This window comes from Festucalex cinctus, chromosome 2, assembly GCF_051991245.1.
Source record: "Festucalex cinctus isolate MCC-2025b chromosome 2, RoL_Fcin_1.0, whole genome shotgun sequence".
NCBI lineage: Eukaryota > Metazoa > Chordata > Actinopteri > Syngnathiformes > Syngnathidae > Festucalex > Festucalex cinctus.
The window spans coordinates 24,959,295-24,981,067 of NC_135412.1; the positions used below are offsets into that span (position 1 = coordinate 24,959,295).

A 21,773-nucleotide genomic window follows, 5' to 3' on the forward strand; every position below is an offset into this window, starting at 1 on the left:
TGCTTGCAATTTGGTGTCTGTGCATTTGTTTAATTATGTAAACAATGTATGAAACATGCTTAAATAACTTTCAATGTGTTTTAGTGTATGGCAGAACTATTTAAATAAATACCTAAATAAATAATAAAAATAATGACCATGCTATATTGTGGAGTTTGATGTATTGCGAGTTGATCTGTAACTTGATAAACAGGGTTTTACCTTACTGTATGTTTCAAGCTGTTTTGCATGAACGCCGCTAACGCCGTCACATTGACACTTGCAGACCCGGACTGGGCCAGCCTCAACCTCGGAGCCCTGATATGTATCGAGTGCTCGGGCATCCACAGGAACTTGGGCACCCACCTGTCCCGGGTGCGCTCGCTAGACCTGGATGAGTGGCCGCTGGAACTCATCAAGGTCATGTCTTCCATCGGCAACGAGTTTGCCAACAGCGTGTGGGAGGCCAACTCACAGGGTCATCTGAAGCCGGGACCGGATGCCAGCAGGTAGGCAACCCTGTTGCACTTTCACTTGGTGCGGATAGGGGGCGTTGTTTGGGTGAGCACGGCGTGTCCGAGATGGTGCGTGCCAAGCTAGCTGCCATCAAGACTTCTAGCAGTTGGCTACCAACCACTTCGGAGTTGGTCAGTTGGTTTGAGGTTTAAAGGGGAAAGTCAGCCTAAAACATTTCTTGACAATGTTGTATGCCTCACCAGGGTTTACTTAACTAAAACTCACGAAAAAAATAAAATTCAAAAAACAATTTCGTTATGCAGGGGTTGAGAGACATGGGAGCAATCGGTAGAACAACAGCTGAATCAACAACAGTATTAATCCCGTGATGACAGCGACTGGTCTGCTCCCAACACCACTGCCAGTAACAAGTAGATAAATGTGAAGCTGTCATGGCGCAGAGAGCACCAACCACAAGGGAGAAGAGAGAAACACAAAGAGAAGCACCTTAGTAACATACTAACATCAGGTTTCACCAATTCCGTTCCTCGAGGTCTTGACTCCTGCAGGTTTTAGATGTTTCCGCCCACTAGAACACCTGATTCATATAATCAGCTCATCAGCATGCCTGATAATGACCCCGATCTTTAGTATCTGGTGCGTTGTTAGGCCGAAACATCTAAAACCTTGCAGGACTCCGGACCTCGAGGACCAGAATTGGTAAACCCTGTACTACATTGATGGTGATGAGGCAACAGTGCACATCACAACAGCTGTATCCATTCTTAGAAAAGCAAATTGAGAAAAACAAAAAAAGGGAAGAAGGAGAGCAACAAAAGATGATGAAGGGGAAGCTAGCTTCATTCCTAGCTTAAGTATATCATTCCTGACTACAAGTCTTAAGTCTGGCGAGTACACGTCCCAACAAATGTTGAGGTGTTGGCATGTTCAGACAAGCAAGAGTACAAATGAGCGCAAGAGTGCAACACACATGGCTGCAGTAAAAATGCAAATGAACATCAATCAGTCAGCCATCGACTGCGCACACACGCCGAGCGCATTGACGTGCCATTAACCCTAGTCCATCAGAGCGCTAATGCTTTTATTGTTGCTCATGTTCCTATTTATTTATTAATCTGATGTATGTTTCCCCCTGAAGAGATTAGAGCAAGTCAATATTATCTCAATTTAGCTGCGACGCTCCGCTGCAGCCGCATCGCTCTCCAGCCCGTCAATAGTATTTATCAGACCATTCCTTAAAGTGCCTTGATTTTCATTCACTCCCGCCCTGTTCATGACTCTCCTGAACGTCGTGCTCATTTCACAGTTGCGTGCTACTAAAACCTTGGACGGAACAAGAAATCCACGCTAGATGGTACATCCCCTACAAAAGATTTGGAGCAGTGAGGCCAATTACTTGATTTTGCCTTAGAATTGAGACTTCGACTTCTTCATTTGACAAAGGACGAATGTGAGGCTAGCTCAAAATTTTAGCTTTGAAAATCTCATACATAACTTATACGCTGCATTCAAAATTGCAGGGCGTGATGCCCAATTCAATTTTTTTGTTAAATCTGATCTTTTTATGTACTGGTTTGCGTTACTAAAACAAATGTGACTTCTAATGTAAATGGAACGCGTCCTTGATTGTGAAGCGTGATGTTGAAGTGTCAGGCACAGACAACGTCATGTGGAACAGTGTTTACCGAAGTAAATGTGGTTTGTGTGTCACGGCTCATTTCAGAATGACAGGAGGCGCAAGGAGGTAGAAATATTTTAGGGGTGCGAGATGACGCTCCTGAATATCATCGTTTTATGGAAACGTCCACGAAAGATGACATCACGTTATTGTTGCGCGTAACTAACACTCGCAGCTATTTTCACTGAAGCAACCCCGTTCGCTCCCAGCTGTTTTACTGAATTTTGACTGATTTTGCAAGGCCCACAAAATATTGTGTTCTTGTGCTATAAAAACATGGAGCCTATCAAAAGTACATTTGCACCTGTTTCCGTTTTGCAGCAAATAGCTTTAGAATATAGACTGACAAAAGAGCTTGTTGCAACATGGCTCTGGCTGATCTCTTATACTCTGCTGCCATCTGCTGGCCTTTTTTTGTAATAACCATCATTGCTTTAAGCCACCTCTTCACGTCGAAGCCTTCTGTATGCTCTTACATTTAAAAAACAAAACAAAACAAAAACATGTAAACACGTTTTTGGGATTGAATGAGCTAATGAACCTTCTGCGTGCATGTATTACAGGTATCACCACAAACGTCCACTTTATACTTAAAGTTCCAGGTGAGATTAAATTAAAGTCAAATGTGAAAGTACCACTGTTACTCGAAGCAACTTTTGCACATTCACACATGATTGTAGTCTCCCAAGCACTCGACCCCACACTCGCAGCGCGTGTATTTGGCTTTTGATGTACAGGTATAAGTCGGATGTGTACGGATGAGTGCAAATGCATTGCATACATATATCCACATATGAATGAGGTCCGGGTTGGATTTGAAAAATTAGAATTGTGCTGTTCACACCGCATGAAAAAGTCTGATACAGTACATTGAAGCTGCAGTGTGAACATAGCCACATCAAAAATTATTGAAACATGATTTGTTACCCTGGTGCATCCGTTATCTTGATTATTCAAACAGTAAATAGCTCAAGATATTTAGTATTCAAATTGATCAAAGTTGTTGGTTTAACTAGGGCTGGGCAATAAGTTGAATTTAATAAATTGTCATTTTGAAAATCTAATCGTTGACAATTTGCTAAATCGTGAAATCGAATTTTGTCTTCTGGATAAGATGTTGTTCTTATGTTCTATTACATCCGGATGTTATTATGAGGTGTAATTTTGCACAAAATTGCAGAATGCCGGATGTGTGGTTTATAAGACATGTTTAAAATAGATACCAACTACTTAATTATGGTAATTAAGCAGAAACTATGAATTTTTAAGTTTATGTTAAAACTCATTCAGAATCATTATGCATTTTTGTCTGAACATTTTGCACAGGAATTATTTTTGAATAAATGAAGCCTTTCAATAAACGTTTTATGGGTTTAATAGATTAAAATCCAAATCGTACTTGTGCTGAATGACTTGGGGGGAAAAAAAAAAAAGATTTTATTTTTTGGCAATATTGCCCAGCCCTATTTTAATCTAAAATTCACTCATTTTGAAATCATCTTTTAGTGAAGTGAGTAGGGGAGGGAAAAAAAACTGTCCAAGATGTGACTTGTGATGTTACATGCTTGTTAACATCAACTACTCTTGTAACATGTATGATGGTCAAACGTTATTGTCATGGTCTTCACTGGAACACCACTTTTGCTCAAAATCATCTACGAGGAAGCCCAGCCCTTTTTGCCGGCAGTTGAAAGGGTTACAGGGAAGGCAGAGGGGGGGAGAGTTGGGTGAGACAGATAGATGGAACACTAACCCCCAACCCCCCACCCCCCACGTGGTCTCTCAAGTGAGTAATAGAGGCCGAAATTTCATTTTGCAAGTGGCTGATTTAATGATCCAAAGGGTAATTAATGGCCTGATTATCTTAATGTTAAATATGGCCAGCAGCAATTACGCTGACCTCCTGTCTGTCAAGGTCTGAACACCCCGCTCACACCTCCCAACCACATCCTGTTTGGAGGTTTGGAGGCTGGATGGAAAAGGAAACTGATAGACTCAGCAAAATCAAGAGCAAAGGTGGTCATGTAAAAAATGAGTCAAGAGGATGGTCTAAAGGAGAAAATGCAGGAAGGTCGGCGAAGGGAAATGAACGAGGGAAGAGAGCTGAGATGAGGAGGACAAGAGGTAGAAATGCAAGCAAGGGAGTAGGGACGGTCGGAGCCCAGGGGAAAATGGAGGAGGGTTGGCGAAGGAGGTGCATTAGCATGGCTGCCTGTATTAAACACCTCCTCCTCCCCTTGCTGACTGCCTGGTCTGGCCAGAGGGAGAAATTATGTTCATGGAGATCACGCCTCTGTCCGATGAGATATGTGACAGGCCAGTCTCCAGCTGTTGTCATCCTCTCTTTATCAACCTCCGCTTTTGTACCCAGCGTTCACGGCTCGCCGAAAGCCCACCCACAACATTGTGGAGTCCAGGTCACATTAGCATCAGGGAGACCAGGGCGAGACTCTTAAGGACTTAAAAATGAGAGAGGTTACTTACTTGTTGATGTTGTCGTGATAAAGCGCTGCTGCGCTGTAGGGTCCCTTTACAAGTTTTTTTTTTTTTTCCTCTGCGGTCCAAAGCGCAAAAAAGACTGAGCCATCCTCTAAACGTTCCCATTAACCCCCTGGCTGCCCGCGGTCAAGCGTCCTCACCTCAGCTGGCACGCTCGCCGGTATCGGCGCCACAGCTGATGCCACAGCTGAGGGGGCTGCTAAGTTTGGGCTCGCTGCCCGTGGTCCAACAGCCACAGGCGTGGGCCGCTTTAGTCGGGCGCTTGTGTTGTTGGCGTCGCAGCTCATTGTTTTAATTATCTGTGGAGTGACACGCCAACACCAGCTCGCCCGAGCACCCTGGGCCTTTTCGGGCTCGACTTGACGCAACGTGTTAAATAGGCCTGGGCGGACAGCAAGTGACAGCGCCGCTAAGCCGGCTTGCAGACTGCAGAGGTGATGTCCCTTCCTTCCAATTAATGACCTTTGGCGGCTTTTCCCAGAGGCTGGCCTTGGCCTGCTTCTGCTCAAGTTTGTCATGAGTGTTCTGTGCATTCAAAAGCACTCGACTCACCCAGTTTGAACCACACCACTTGGTGGCAACCAGAGAAATGCAGCATAATCCACCTGGTGGTGGATGGTTGTATGTTGAAAGGAAAGATGGTCCCAACAGACCAGTGATTCTTAAGGCCCTAGATACACCAATCCGACGTCGGCCAAATGTGACTGACGCCTATCCCCTGTGGCCTCGGCCTAGACGTCGGTACGTCGCGTAGAAAAATGACATAAATACACACCGCACTGACCCCGACTATGAAGTACCTTCAGCGCATGCGCGAGAAGTAATTCCCCTCCATATCATCGGCGGCGGTAGTCGTCATTACTAAAGGCAACCGGAAACCTCTTTAAAAAAAAAAAGCGTAAACAATGCATACCGGTTACTTTTTCTCTCGCAATGTTCTCCCACGTGACTGAAACCCTCCGGCTTTTTGTATCATATATGAAAGTAAATCCTACCTGCTATATCCATGTCATGCCATAGTTTGGCTTTCATACCTTTGTCGGCACACCTTTTAACTCTTTTAAATGCCACACGTTATCAAAAAAACTTTACTATGACAAAGGCTTTGAGATTTTATGTCATCCTTGAAAACATTTCATCAGATTTCGTCACGTTTCTATTGTAATTCCATACACCAGCAGCCCATTGAGAAAAGATACAATGCTGCCATCTGCTGGCCATAGATAGTTTTTGATTCCACAACTCATTGACCAGGCAACACGCACTACACTTAGACGGTGAACTGAATTAGACTTAGACTTAGACTTGACTTTATTGATCCCTTTGGGATCGCTCCCTCTGGGAAATTTACATACTGCCCATTGATAAAAAAACAAAACAAAACAGAAAACGTGGTTGACATCATTTAACGTTTATGGCGGCATACATCGTGATTTTACTAATCGTTGTTAAACGTTTTTGGCGGTTGAAGGTAATATCATACAATGCAGGTCTCTCTCAAAGAGACAAAGTCATCTTCCCGATCAGACAGACATTGTACGTTCAAATGTTCAAGCATGGTTGGGAGAAAACTTTGCCCCCGCTCGCGGCTGACATTCCGGCCGACCTCTTCTGCGTTCATGCGCTTCCTCCACGGCGGAAGCAGCGGAGCCGGGTAAATGCGGCGGCCAGCTGGTGAAGCTAAAACAGGCGCTGGAACAAGCTTCGTCCCCTGCTCGTTCCCGAATGCCTGGATGTACTCCGTTGTGGCGTATCCTGGACCCTGTCGACTCCTGGCTGCTACCGATCGTTGGCTCACCTGAAAAGCTTCGGCCATGTTGACCTCCGCGTTTTGGACGCGATGCTGACCTCCAGCTTGTGAAGGAGCTTCCTCAAGACTGCCGAACGGAAAAGCCACACACCCCTGCTGCTCCCACAAGGATTACGCTGTTAAATGCGCGGTCAATGACAAACAAAAGGTTTATTTTGAAGGAGTTTTTCCTTTCCAACAACTCGAATTTCCCCTAGCTGATGGCGACCCGGACTGTCCCCGGTGAGTCCATCGCTATGATTGAATTACTACTGCCTGTCTGTGCTTACTTGGACGCTGCGGGGACGTCAGGCAGAGGTGGCAGAATGACGACTATTTTTAAAAACAAATTTAAATGTAAACGATGTCTATTTACCACATTGTTTGCCTTGAAAGATGAGTGAAAATGCTCAAAATCGGCTGGCACTGTCGGGGTTGTTTTTTGGATACCGTTTGGCAGTCAAAGATTAATTCAGCGTGGACCCCGATGAATACAAGCTGTGAGTAATAATCTAACCCCCCCTTTCCTGAAAAGGCCATCCCAGCCAGTGCCAACAGATTTCAAATGAGACCTGCTGCTTTTAATCTGAGGTGGGGTGTCAGGTGCGGCGGCCGCCACGACACGGTGGCAGGATTGGGCTCAAGGGACTCGATGGGGCAGCCAGCAAAAGGGGGAAGGCAGTGGGGGGGCAACATCACAAGATAATTGCCCCCCAGGGTCAGAGCAGTGTCAGGGGGAGGAGGAGCGGATAACAATACTGCTGCTGCTGGCTGCCTGCGGTTCTGTGATTATAACGCACAGTGGACTTCGGACATCGGAAGAGGACGCCGACAAAGATTGAGCACCAAACAAGACTCGACGTATTTGGAGCTAATTTCCTGGACGACGTTTAATAAGTCCGTCATGTTTCTTTCTGTGCTGGAACGGACTCAACTTGTGCGCCGATGATGATCGAGCCCACCCCGGCCGTCCTAATCCCGCCGCCATTATGCGCGGCGTCCCCTCGGCCTGCATTTTAAGCAGCGCACGCTGGCAGAAACGAAAGCCTCCTGACAGGCGGGGGCCGTTCAAATAATTGGGCCTGCACTCTAATTCATCCTTGATTAAATGAGTCCTAATAGACATGATTTTTTTTTACATGACTGCCTCGCCGGCAGCCCGCAGCCGCGTCCTCCGACTGGCCTAACGAGCCCTCCAATTTACTATTGACATTAAACCGGCTGACACGAGCCAATCAGATTGCCTTCGTGGTTGGTCGTCAGCAGGGGCTTCTGCTAATGTGGGCTAAAAGCGCATTTTTGATGCCTGAGTCATCGCAGCATCATAATGAGGAAGTCAGTAAGTCGGTCGCTACATGCATGACTCTGGCGTGATCCTACAGCAGATCGCAAATGTACATATACAAACTCATATGGACGCCGGCGGTAAGCGTCCTCCCACCCCGTGGCTGATTGGCGTACTCAGCCAGTTGCTCATACCACGGCGGGGCGAGGGTGAGGGGGGGTCTTCCTCGGGTCTGTGGGTAATATGTTTGGATTGAATGGGTTCACGCCCGGCTGATAAACATTTGAGACACTTTTATTTTGCCGTTTTACTCATTTGTGCAGACTTCTGATGTCCTGCCTGCTTTGTAAGCAAGCATTGACAAAATAATGATCAAGCTTAACTAGTGCTGTCACTGTCAAATATTTTTAGAATGGATTCATCTATTGACTATTCGAATTAATTTTTATTTTGAATTAAAGTGTATTACAAATCTGATTAGTTTATTAACCAGCGACTGTTTATTTCGTACTTCGTATTTGTATAATGGTCAATAAAAAGGAGGATTGATGTTATACTATGTTACTGATTTGGTAATTGTTTTTCAAAGTAAAACCAGATGCTTGCAAAAGTCTTATTGTGATTCAACACAGAAGATGATCAATCTTCTTTCATGAAGGACTTACAGAAATCAGTAAACAATTACTGTTGATGTGCTGAAATCACAAGATTTGGACCATTTAAAGTAAAAATGTCTACAAAACAATTACTTGATTATTAAAAAAAAAATACTACGGTTACTTTAAAAAAAAAAAATTGACAGCTCTAAGTTTAACTGATGTTTATCATAGAATTTGTAACTGTAATGTATCTGTGTCCGTGTTGCATGCTCAAAATCGCTTTTGGGTTGCTTTCGACATCTTCATGTTTAAAGAGCGATTTAGCCGACATGTTCCGTGGCTTTGGCCCATCTCGATTTTTTTTCTTCAATTGTCTCCCTCCTCATTTGCATGGGGTTAACCATTGGCTGCTGTCTGGTCGAGGCGCACGGGTGACTCGCCCCCTCCCCCCTCTCATCTCCTTTAATTATCTGTGCCTATCGGAGGGCAGCTAACGACCGTCCGGCAAAGGCTAATTGATTTCAGCTTCTTCTCCTTGTTCTTTGTCTTGACTTTTTTTTTTTTTTCTCTCTCAGCGTCGACAATTGATGTGCAGTAGGTTTCCGTGGAACATTGTGCAGCTCACCTTGTGACAAAAAGTGTGATGTGGTGATTCATCTTGACTGCACATTAGCTCGGCAGTTAGCTGATGCTCTTACCCATCTATTAATCTATTAATTAGAAGACTAATTAGGCCAGAAGAGGAGCCACTGACACTGTGTCACTCTTAACCCTGTTTCCTAACGCTCATTACCTCTGACACACACACACACACACACACACCCCGACTGTAATTAAGGATCGCCTTGAACAGAAGCTATTAGCTCAAGTAGGAGCTTTTTTTTTTCCCCAAGTTGTACCTTTTATGTTTTATCAATGTGTGTAATGCTTTTACTTTGAAAGAGTAGGTCATGTGTCAAGCTCAAGGCCGGACTTGAACATTTTCTGGTACATCAGTGGGGGGTTGTTTTTTTTACAGTCAAATGTGCATTACACAAGCAAGGACACAACGCCTACAAGCATCAACAAACTCTTCACGATATTCAGAAGCAGAGCCAGAGCAAAGAAAACAAAAGTACCTTACAAAAATTACTGAAAGGGACAGTTTGTAATCTTTAGCGCCATCTCTGGTGAAGTAATAATTCATTGATTTGATTTATTCGCCTGTGATTGGCTGGCAACCAGTTCAGGGTGTACCCCACCTACTGCCCAGAGCCAGCTGAGGTAGGCGCCAGCAGCCCCCGCGACCCTTGTGAGGAATAAGCGGTCAAGAAAATGGATGGATGGATGGATGGATGATTTATTCGCACAGAGACAAAAAGACAATATAAAAACAATTGTAACATTAAAGTGTGCAGGAGAGATCAAGAAAACCCATATTGGGTTTATAAGAAGATCTCACCTCAAACATAATCTTCATATTCAGTATTCACATTGTCAGGTTTACCTGTTTGACATTTATTAAACACAACAAAAAGGAGAGAAGACACTCAGTTCAAGGCTCGCGAGGAGAGAGGAGAGGAACTGATTGATATAATTCACTACTGCACTCTACTCACCCTCTTTTTTTTAATTTGTTTTCCACGCCCCTAGTTACATGGGTGTTCCAACCCTAATAATGCAAATGCAAAACATAGTTGGAACACAGTGTACTTGTCTATATGTGTTTGTGCATGTGAGTGGAAGATTGCTGAGTACGTGTGGTCAAGTTTGCAGTCATTTCTTAACAGAAAACAGGCGGGCTCGGCAGACTGGCTCAAACCATTCTGCTGCGTTTAGATGTTCTGGTTCGGACAGGAAGTCAGGTGTCTCTCATCAAGGTAAATCCGGTATATTTCAAAATAAAAGAGTTTGGGAACTTTTTTTTTTTTCTGTTTTTTTTTTGGGGGGGGGGGGGGGGGTGTCTAGCTAACTATATTGCATGAAATGAGTTGAACATTAAAAGATTCGAATAAATTACACATGACAAAATAATACTATTTAAAGAGAAAACGTACTTTTGTACGTTTGGCTGAAGAGCCATGGTGGAAATCCCAGAAATAATGTCCAAAAAGCATATCGATGTGGCAACAGGCAAGCGTGGCTATTGTTTACAAATAGGATTCTGTCTATATACGGTTGTTATCGCGTGAACGCAACTCTCTCTCCCAGCGTGAATCCCACATCATCTTGTGGTCTGGTTGGTGCATATTTCCGGACACGCATTGCACGCGGTAATTGCAGTCCATGTGGCCACCATACGGAGAATTGCAGTCCATGTGGCCACCATACGGAGAACGCACCCCATACGTTCAACAGTCAGAATGAATTGGGCTTTAGCATCTTGACATGCGTAAAGAGTCCGTCGTGAACAGCGAGAATCCGGTCATTTTTCAAAATAAAACATTTTAAAAGCCTCGGCTAATCAATTTACTGGACGTTTTTTTTATTCTTTCGACTGTGCTGCCGCCGTGGCCCACGGCCCGGTACCGGTCTGCGGCCCAGTGGTTGGGGACCACTGGTCTAGATGACTGCTAATCTCGTGTTGGTTGCTAATTTTCACGACAACGAAAACACATTGAAGTCGCGATTTTCAATTGAAGATTTTATTTATTTATTTTTACTTACATTTTATTGAGTTTTATTTTTACAGCAATAGAGCATTTTGTACAATAATCCTTAAAAGAAAAACAATATACATGTATATGAAAATAAAATACAATAATTGGGTCATAAACAGTGTCATCTATATACTTAGCATTCCATCGCAGCCAACAATAGTCACGTGTACAGTCACTACAATCACAGAGTAGCACATCCACAAGCACCCCTCCCAGCGCGTATTGCTAGTTGGACCTCAATATCAAATCTTCCACCTGGCTCCATTTCTTTCTAAAAATATGTATTTGAATTCTTAATAAGTAGGTTATTTTTTCCATGTGATAGATTTCTCTCAATTTTTGAATCCAAAAATTAAAGGAGCGAGGTTCAGTTTACAACCAAGAGCTTGTAATACATTTCAGAGCTGCTGTGAAAAGAATGTTTAGAAGATATGTTTCAATTGAATATTTTGAACTTACCTTTTGGGCTGTTACTTCTATCCAGTTACTTTTGTTGAAGTGGCGTGGTGACGGTTACCGCTCACATCACTGATCAACTAGCTAACTATGTTGTTGTAGGCATAGGTTAGCTTTTAAAACATCAAATATGGTTCCATAGCGCTGATACTTTATATTAATTTTCACATCAAAGCAGCAGTGGCCTCCGTAGGTATAAACTCGAGTTCTTTTTGGTGTATTAACACACAAGATGTACAGTAGCTAGCATGTAGCAGCTAGCAGGGCTAATGCTACGTTCTCACCAAATCCGAAAAGGCAAACTGGAACGCTTCCTTCGTGAGCGTTTCACCGCGTACTGGTTTTGGAACGATTGCTGTTCATTCGCACTTTTGTGCGCACCGGAGCGGAGGAGGCGTGTCCCTTGGTGAACAAGGAAGTGGAGCACTTTAGCGAGTCAACAAAAAGAGAGCACCACCAACTACTTCCACTTCTTTCCTGGGACAAAACAGCCGTGGCACTATTTTCTCCTCTTTTGAGGTATGTGGTAGCACTTTTGCTTTTTTTAGTGGCAATCTGGCGGCCGGCATTTATGCTAAAAATAGCTTTGGCATTAATAATAAGCACTGCTGCTAACTTGGTACAGTTCAAAAGCAAGTTAACAGACTTACCAGCACTTTCTTGATCATCATTCTGTCCCAGCTGGCCGTGTTGTTGCGCTCGGGGTGACAATAGAGAGGACGCTGTGTGCGACGTGGCCCGTACTCGAAGCCGATTGGCTACCGCGAGGCGAAAACACGAAAAAAGTTCAATTTTGAACTTTGACGAATATGCGAATGTGCGAATTTTCGTCACGAATGTGCGGATTTTTGCTGCGTGCACCGCGTCCCAACGCGCAAAACGCGTCCTCCGCGCCGCCCCACGCACTTTCGTTCCGTTGTGCGCGAACTCCATTGACTACAATGCAAACGCGCCGCCGAATCGCCATCCCCCGCTTTTGGTGAGAACGCAGCAGTTACTTGTAGACTGCCGGTCAAGTCGGGCTCCTTTTTTTTTCCTGACTTCACAAGTGGAAAGTCCCACTTCCGTCCATCTTTGAATGCAGCATAAAAATAGTAGTTTAGATGTAAATTATAAACTGCCCTATTGATAATAATTGTTAGATAACAGACTGCTGCGATTGTAAATATTCACATCTGGACTTCCCATGTTGCAAACATCAGTTAAAAGTGGCGCTAAATTCATGTTGTGTGTAGTTATGCTAATGAGCCGGGTGTGATTATCAGCGTGCGTTTGAGGGTCATGGATAGATGACCCCTTGAATCGTGCCGAGGGAGCCTCTGGGCCCCGTGCGTGGGTGTGTGCGCGTGCGTGCACGTAAACACACCCGGACAAAGGAGCCGCTCACAAGGAACATTTGCACACACGCACAATGTGAGGAACAGGAAATGTGAACATCTCTGCGGGCCCTCAGCGGACGAGTTGACGAAGCTGTCGGTCAACAGGTGGACACTGCGAGTGAACAAAAAATTGAGAATGAGAAAAAAAAAAAAAAAAAAAAGCATGTCAGACACAAGAGAGACTCAATTGAGATTCATTAGACAGTCCAGACTCGCTAGAGATACAGTAAATGCATCAAATGGGGGGTTATATCCTTTGGGTGCTGTTTTATTTATTTATTTATTTTTTTGTCATTAATTTAAATTACACACACACACACACACACTTTAAGCCCTCTGGGCTGGAGCGTGTGCGTGTCTGTGCGTGCGCGCGCGTCTCTGCCTTCTCACCCGTACTCATGTTTAATTATCTAGCCAGCATGCCTGAGTGCAGCAAAACAGCGCTCTGCCTAATGGGATGTGAAAAGAGACACACATTAGCGCACAGAAATATGAGGCTGCGCCTTCGCAAGATGCGCACATACATATAAACACGCACGCACACACACTGTGCTTAATTAGTGCAATTAGCCTCTCCACTGTCGAGAGCTATGTGTTTTCAAGACTCGTTAGTTAGTAATGATGGAGTCACTGTGTACACACGCACACACATGGAGTCTTAGCAACCGAGGTGGTGGGGGAAGGAAGGCGTGCGTGTCCGGGGTCCGCCGGCCTCGATTTCCCGCCTCCGGGGTGGGGGGGACAGAAGGTCGGCATCCCGCCGCGCGCGCGCACACTGAGCGACACCTCCGGGCTTTGTCCGGGGGGTCACGGGCCGTGCACCCAGAAGAGAAAAAGCCTCCGGGACATTCCGTGATGCTAGCCGCTTGCTATTGCTCGTCTCCAGGAAGTTCATGAGATTGTGGGGGGGCAAGTTCCCACACCACAAAAAGTCTCGGCTTGCTGGTCTCGTTGTTGTCACCTCGGCGCACATCACAAGTGCCTTTCGTCAGGCTAAGGCGCTTTTATTGATATGTTGCAAAACGGAAGGAATCTCAAACGTCACACATTGAGTGCACTCCTCAGATATTCGAGAGAACCAACTGAACCCCACTTGAGCAAAAAATAAAAAGACTCTGAGGCAAATAGAGTAGATTGACAGAGGTACAACAATTCCTCAATTATCAAGCAACTCATCAGTTATCAAATGAGTCAACAACTGCAGTACGGTGGTACTTCTCCTTACGAACGTCCCTTCATACGAAATTTTCAAGTTACAAAACTCCTCAACAGGAAAATATTACCTCTTGTTACGAAAGAAGTTTCAGGATACGAAAGGTAAAAAGACAGTATGGGCTGCTACTCGCAGCTCCCAGAGTTTCCTGAACGTAACATACTTACAGCTGCTCTGCCATTGGCTATTACCTTAGCATACCGCATGTATCTATGTGTGTAAATAGATAGATAATAGATGTATCTACGTAGCATCCTCGTTATTCGCCCCTCGGGCCATGAGGTGTTCAGACCAAAGAGGGCAAAAAACGGTGAGGACAGCAGTTAAAAAGGTAAAGGACCATCATTTTTATTCTTTACTCTATTCCTCTATTCTTTGTTATTGCCACAATAATCTAATTGTAACATATATTTGTTACATGTTTTGAAGCATTTGTATTCTTTATAAAACATTTATTCTGAATTTTTGGAGGCTTGGAACGGATAAGCTATTTTACATGTAAATTGCGGCTCGTTTTATGATTATTATTTTTTTCATTATGCGACGACGTGTCTGAAATGGATTAAATTCGTAAGTCGAGGTACCACTGTATTTTGGAAATCATGTAAGGTAACTGTTAAATTAAAAATTAGAGCTGTCAAACGATTAAATGTTTGAGTCAGATTAATCACATTTTGAATTTTGATTAATCACAATTAATTGATTAACACATTCACTGCCAATCCAGCAAAAAAAAATTGACGTTGACGTCTTTTTCCGTCAATGGCAGTGAATGAGTTAATTAAATCTACCAATAACTTATTTGCTGCCAAAAACGTATAAATAGGTTCTATTTTAAATGTATTAAGTGTCCCAAAGACATTATTTTTTTATTTTTTTATTTTTTTATTGCTAGAGCATACAGAAGACACCCTTGATGCACCCTCTCAACTGTAGAGAATGGGTGAAAAAAATGGTAGTAATTACCTAAAAAAAAGAAAAAGAAAAAAACGGCCAGCAGGTGTCAGCAGAGTATAAGAGATCAACCAGGGCCATGTTGCAACAAGCAATTTACCCCAGATTTTAAAATAAATTTGTGAATAATGATGAAACGTGGCTATATTCTAATGCTAATTGCTGCAAAACAGAAACAGATAGAAATATACTTTTTTTTTTTCCTGAGGAAAGATGGGACCCTAACCTTTCTTTTGGTTGGTTCCATGTTTTTTATAGCAATAGAATACAATATTCTGTGGACCTTGCAAAATCAGTCAAAATCCAGTAAAACAGCCGGGAGTGAATGGGGGTTGCTTCAGTCAAAATGGCTGCCTGTGAATGAGATAAATAGAACTTGAGTGGACACGTTTTCGTCACATGATCATCGTAGGACACTTTTGTGTCCCCCTTTATCTCCCAGTGGGGTCATGTTTTCATCAAGTGGGGGACAGCTCAATGTCTCCTCCCCGCCCTCGCACTAATCCCAAACCAGGGGCCTGAACGAATGTTTACATGGTCAGATTTGGCCAGATAACCGTAACCGGATTCAACACGGCTGCACTTGACCACACCGGATTGGAGACCAAACGGTCCGCGTTCACTACGTGGTATTTTCGGCACCGGTCCCACGATGTGACGTCACGTGCCACATCTGAACGCGGGCATATAAATAAATGCATACAACCGTAAGAGGCGGGACAAAATATTTCTGGCGTTGAAATGCGTTCTGTGTCTGTCGTCAGGGAGGAACGCGAGCGCTGGATCCGGGCCAAGTACGAGCAGCGCGTGTTCTTGCCCTCGCTGCCGTGCAGCGAGCTGTCGCTGGGCCAGCAGCTGCTTCGCGCGACGGTGGAGGAGGACCTGCGCGCCGTGGTGCTCCTGCTGGCACACGGCTCCAGGCAGCAGGTCAACGAGACGTGCGGCGAGGGAGACGGGCGCAACGCGCTGCACCTGGGCAGCCGCAAAGGCAACGTGGTCATCACGCAGCTTCTCATCTGGGTAACTCGTCACGCACGCGCGCCGCCGTTTTCTCCTGCACTTTTTCCAGGCCAGCTTAGAGACCGTCTGATTTGATTTTCGGCAAGATCTCACGTCACACAAACTAAAATTCACCCTGATTGAATGCAGGGGACTAAACAGTGTTTCTATTTACAGTCGACCGCCGCCGTTCGCAGGGGATAGCAACTGGCCTGGCCCACGAATACCGAAAACATCACGTATAATTGACGCCAATTGACCTTACCGTAAACCACGCCCACATGAGCTCGTAAAGCAATCAAGACGCAAGACGTCATGTCTGCGACGGCACGTGTGTTTTGGTGCAGACAAACAAAAGCAATCACGCTCCCGGTAGTGCATTGCATCCTTTGCGTGGTTATCCAAAGCCAAGAAAAAATAACAATAAAAATGGTTAAACGCTGTAGTCACGGCTTGTATAAGAGTGATAGCCATTATTTCGATCGACTAAACGGTGTCCTGCGGTAGTAACGGCTTGTTTAAGAGAGACACAAAACGCGAGAGTGTCCAGATTATTGCCTTCCCTAAACCCTCAAACAACCACGAAAAATGTCTGCGCTGGATCAAACTTTGCACACACAACCAGTCAAAACTTACTATTTACTATAAATGCCAACAAAACATTGAAACTATGAGGTCATAGAAATTCATTCTTACCCTGTTTGATGGGAACAATGTCCAAAAACTTCGGATCTGCTGACAATCGGTTGACGTGAGTGAGGCGACTGTCTTTTCTTGACTTCTGCAGCATCAGACAGCGATGCGTATTTCCTTTTGTTTTGGGGCAAAATTGCATGGTGAGGGAATGAAGATATCCTTCAATAAAAAAATTAAAACCCCTTTGCTTGCTTCGAAGACAAATATCAGCATCCTGAAAATTCCTAACCGAGAAATCACAAGGAAGATTTGACAACTTTTGCATTAGTGTGAATGCACTTCAGCTCATCTGGACTGGTAAATGTCAGCGGGTGCTGCTTGTTGCATTTTGTGGGCGGGGAGGGGCGTGCCACGGTAAGGTCAATTGAAATGCGTAAGGCGGGGGAAAAAATAAACCCACAAAAATTCTTCACTGATTTTATGTAAAATAAAAAATATCGTCTCTTCTTTACCCTACCATATAAAAAAGTAAATAAGGAATACATATGTACGATTCTTAAGAGACATAACAAAATATTTCTGGTATTGAATGTGTTTTAATTAATGGAACTTTAGTATTTATGTAACCTTTCTTTATTTCAAATAATTCCTTGATCTTTAATCATCAAAACAGTTATAGATAATACATTTTAAAAAGAGATTGCAAATAGTGTGTTTTTTTTTACATTTGTTTAATTTTCCAAAATTCTCTCATCACCTTCAGGTGCAGGCCACATTTTGAATGTATTATTTTTGGGCACGCTTATGCTGCATTCGAGGAAGGTTGGAAGTTGGATTTATCCGAGTTGTTTTTTTCCCAGTTCCGACCTGAAAGCGTTCAAAGCTAACGTAAACAACCAAAATGGCCAATAGTGATAAATTGCGTTTTTATTTTGGTCCTCAAAACTCATTTTGACCTCTAGCAAACTTACCTTCTCGCAACTTTGCTTTCATTTATTGTTTTTATCTTATTTCATGAGCATTCCATGCAAGTTTAGTAGTATAATTTCACCATCTAATTTCATGCAGGGAGATAGCGGCATACGGTCACGTACGTTACGTCACATTGTAGTCCGTCAGTGAAGTCGGGGTCCTTTTTATTTTCCGACTTCACAAATGGAATTCAAGGGGGCGTTCCCGTACGCACTTCCTGGTTTGAAGTCAGAAGAATCCGACTTCCGGCCATCTTCAAATGCAGCGTTATCTTCGATGCTAACTGTTCGTTTTGTTTTTGTTTTTGCCTGCCTGCGCACAGTACGGCGTGGATCTGATGGCGAGGGACGCACACGGCAACAGCGCGCTGGCGTACGCCAGACAGGCCAACAGCCAGGAGTGCGTGGACACGCTGGCCCAGTACGGCTGCCCGGACGAACGCTACCCGCTGATGGCCACGCCCAACCTGTCGCGCCGCAACGCCAACCGCAACAACAGCTGCAGCAGCGCCGGCAGCGCTTTCATTTGACGCCCCCTTTCGTTTGGGGGAAACACTCAACTACCTGCTGTGACTTTAGGCTCCGCCCACCTCACGTGTCAAACCGGTTGAGCGTGGGGACGTACCCAAAGCATGCTGGGTACCGTACCGGGGTCACTTTCACCTCAGACTCTTGACGGCTTCACACACTACAAAGGCCAGTTTGCTCTCAGGCAGCGTCACTTTTTCCCGGCCCAAGCATATCGAGTCACGTGTCCTCAACATGGTGTTGTGGCCCCTCTAACTTCTGTGAACTAATTCACCTGTGTTAAATGTGACAAATATGTGAAGGGGATGCGATCTGGCATGTTTTGTCTATTTGGACCGCTTGACAAGGAATGTTGGGAAGACAATCGGCGAGAAGCAGCGTGTAAGTGTGCTCACGGTGAAGATGAGCGCAAGCACCGCCTCCCAACATGACCGCGTCGCCATCTTGAAGGCAGAGGTGGCGTTTGGGGGGGACTCGTGACCTGACTCCACTTGACTGACTCGATGTTCACACGAGGCTGGACTTGTGTCCTTGGAAAATCTGCTTTGTTCAGTTTAGTTGCCATTTTGTTTTGTTTTTTGGAAAGAAAAGCATGCTTGGGGCTATAGGTTTTGTTTGTTTTTTTCAAGCCGATACTCTCACTAATTATTAGTAATCAAAGAGACCGATAACTGATATATCAAGCCAATATTCATTTGCAGTAAAAGAGAAAACATGAGCATCAAAATTGTAAAATTACTCTTTCTTTTAACCCAGGATTGTTTAAAAATGCTCACAAAAAATTGCAGGGAGCTTCCAAGGACATCAACATGCATTAAGCTAAATTTAATTAAAAACTAAGTTGAGAAATAATTCCCTAAAGTTTTCTCCTGGTAGTTTTCCAAATTTTCAACATAATTACTTAATTTTATTCATTTTTTAATTTTTAAAAATAAAAAGTGTACGGCGTCCCAGTGTTAGCATAATTTTTTTTGTTTTTTTTTTTGTTTTATAAAGTGGAAATTTATATAAATACAAAAATGAAAGGTTCCCAATAACTCACGCGACAAATTCTTGCGAATGAAGCTCATTTGGGGTTTACGTCAGGGTTCGTAAAAGGTTTCAAAAGGTCTTCGCGGACAGCAAAAAACAAAAAAACTAATATGTTCAAAATGGCAACAAGTAAAAACTTAAACTACAAATCCTGATGAAAACCCTAAATTCGCTACGTTCGCAAGCATTCGTCACTCAATGAGATACCAGCTTGATCGGCCTTCAGATTTGTAAACATGCCAAATATCGGCACCAATAATCGGCCTATCCCTAGTGGGGACACCCAAGAGTGTTACATTTGGATTGAGGATGATGTTTTTGACTGGAACGTGAATGTGTTCAACCACCTCAATACTACAAATATGTGTGAATTAATTTATGCTGTGACTGATTGTACGACGGGACTGAAAACTTGACAGACGTCCTCCACCCACCTTTGCTAGAAGGTACAGTATTCGTCTCCAAATAGCTTTCAGACTTGGCAGAAAGTCTCCTCGAGTCAAAAGGGAAGGAAATGCTAACGACTTTAGCATCATTCAAAACGCTAACCCCCATGAAAACAAGACTCAACAAAAACACTCACAAAAGACTGACGTTCAACCCAGTTTTTCCACACACCGTCCCTTTAACACTCACAGCGAGTTTGCATTCTTAGATGTTTTTTCCGATTGTTTGCTTACTTCCTGGTTGAGCAAAAAAAAACAAAAAAAAAAAAAGGGAATCTAACTTCTTCAGGTGTTTTTACACCAGGAACTCTAATTGTAAGCTCCTGCTGTTTCAGCTTCAAGATGGGAAGGGCTTTTTTTGTGCGTGTGTGTGCAAATAATTGAAAATAATTTCCAGGCCCTCCTTGAGATGTGCTGACAACCGCTCGACTGAAGGTGGTGCTCTTTTATCCACAACTTCAAGTTTCACCTTCCAACTTGGAGACTATTTATTTATTTACTCTCTCCTACTTTGGCTTCCCGGTGTCAAGTCTGACGTTAGACAGGTCGACACTAAGAAAGCAAAGCTGCATTCGTAGTGTATGATTGAGGGCTACAAAGTATGCGTGATGACCGAAATAATCTTGCATATCGCTTTGATTTGACTGAATGTGCTGTTAGCCCGCCGTGTCTCCTCACCACGTGACTGCTGAGTAAATGGAGGAAACGTTTCGGTCAGTTTGCCAACTCCCCTCAATGTTTGTTACAGATCTTGAGCCGGGTACTCCCATACCGACAACACAACATAGCACACGTTTACGGCGCATCACCCCAAACCAGTTCGAGTCTCGTTCCTCAAACCAGATGGCTGTTGTAGTACCAAGGCTGGCCTGCGAGGGGTGCCACAGGGCATCCAGACAACCAGACAATCCAAAGAAGTAGTAACAAAAAAGCAGCTAGCTGCTAGGCTAATCGTTTGCTTATCTGATGAACTACACTGTGACACTTTATATGCGCGCGCCACGGGATCAACGTGCAAAGACACCGGAAAATCGGAGGCAAAATCGGTATGTGTGTACCCTGCTTAAATCAGACACTCCCAACTTTGGCCTTTGTTTTGACACCCCTGCCTTCTTTTCTTTCAACCTGTGATTGTGTAACCCTACCATTGATGATGACCTAAAAAGAGCTTTTATTTTGTGTTTTGTTTTTACATATATATTTGACTCATGCTATCTTATTTATGACAAAAAAATGCACTAAATTCACTTAGCGTTAGCTTGTAGCCTTGAGGCTATTTAGCTTTATTTTTAGACAAATTAGCAGCTACCGATTGGCTTGAAGTTTCCTCCATTTTGTTTGTGCGCCTTTTAAAATGCTGAACATGCTTCTACTATATGGCAACACGATTAAAAAAAAAAAAAAAAAAAAAAAAGGGGAAAAAAGTTTGTGTGGTTTCACGTGGGCCAACAGTGCAGCTAGCTCTCAGGCAAAAAGCCTTCAAACTCTTAACCGTGACCTCAATGTTAGATCCTCTCACGTGTGCGTTTTGTATAGTTTGCCCGCAAAACTTGTTCCAAGTCCATCCATGTTTTTACTATTCTGATTTCTCGTTCAGACACGTTATTGATGTTTGCGTGGTTCTAATAATTATTATTGTTTAGTTGGATGTACAGTAAGATAACACGGAATCTTCTACTGTAATGTGTCTCTTTTCAATAAAGAACAGAATGATGTTCACACACTTTGGTTTCAACATGCACCTGCAACATGGAGTATATTTCCCAAGAAGAGATCGACCCAACTCTCTGAACCTCCCATTCTAAAATCAAGTACAGTACAATTAAAGTAAAATAAAACTATTGAACTGATTAGTATTATTAATTTATTGGTTGAATTAAAAAGTAAAATAAAAGAAATGTTGAGCTATGTCAAACTTGTGGCCCCGGTCTAGTTTTTTTGTGGCCCACTAAATTCTTGTTAAAAAAAATATATATATAAAATAACAGAAAATAACACTTTAATTGTACTTTATTTAAAAAATTTACACGTGTTGCTACACCTGTCAAATCTTCGTATTGACCTTCCAACTGACGTCAATGCTTAGCTTCCGCTGCGCTTCCCGGAGTGCAAACCTCCCATAACAAATGAATGGAAATAGCTTGATTTTCGTTAAAAGGTGGGAAATGTGTCGTGTCACCAAAAAACAAAAAAAAACAAAAAAAACAAAAAAAC

The 21,773-nt window shown here is 43.5% G+C and overlaps 1 protein-coding gene across 5 annotated transcripts in view; it reads left to right on the forward strand.

The window, feature by feature from the left end:
• The window catches only part of agap1 (ArfGAP with GTPase domain, ankyrin repeat and PH domain 1), a 140,759-nt gene extending 119,477 nt beyond the window's left edge, over positions 1–21,282 (forward strand). For all 5 annotated transcript variants that reach the window (XM_077513967.1, XM_077513966.1, XM_077513968.1 and 2 more), the window contains 3 exons: positions 266–488; positions 15,712–15,967; positions 17,877–21,282. In XM_077513967.1, the coding sequence (XP_077370093.1) occupies positions 266–488; positions 15,712–15,967; positions 17,877–18,083 (686 nt within the window). In that variant the 3' untranslated portion in view covers positions 18,084–21,282. The remainder of the gene's footprint in view (positions 1–265; positions 489–15,711; positions 15,968–17,876) is intronic.
• Positions 21,283–21,773: the final 491 nt, after the last annotated feature.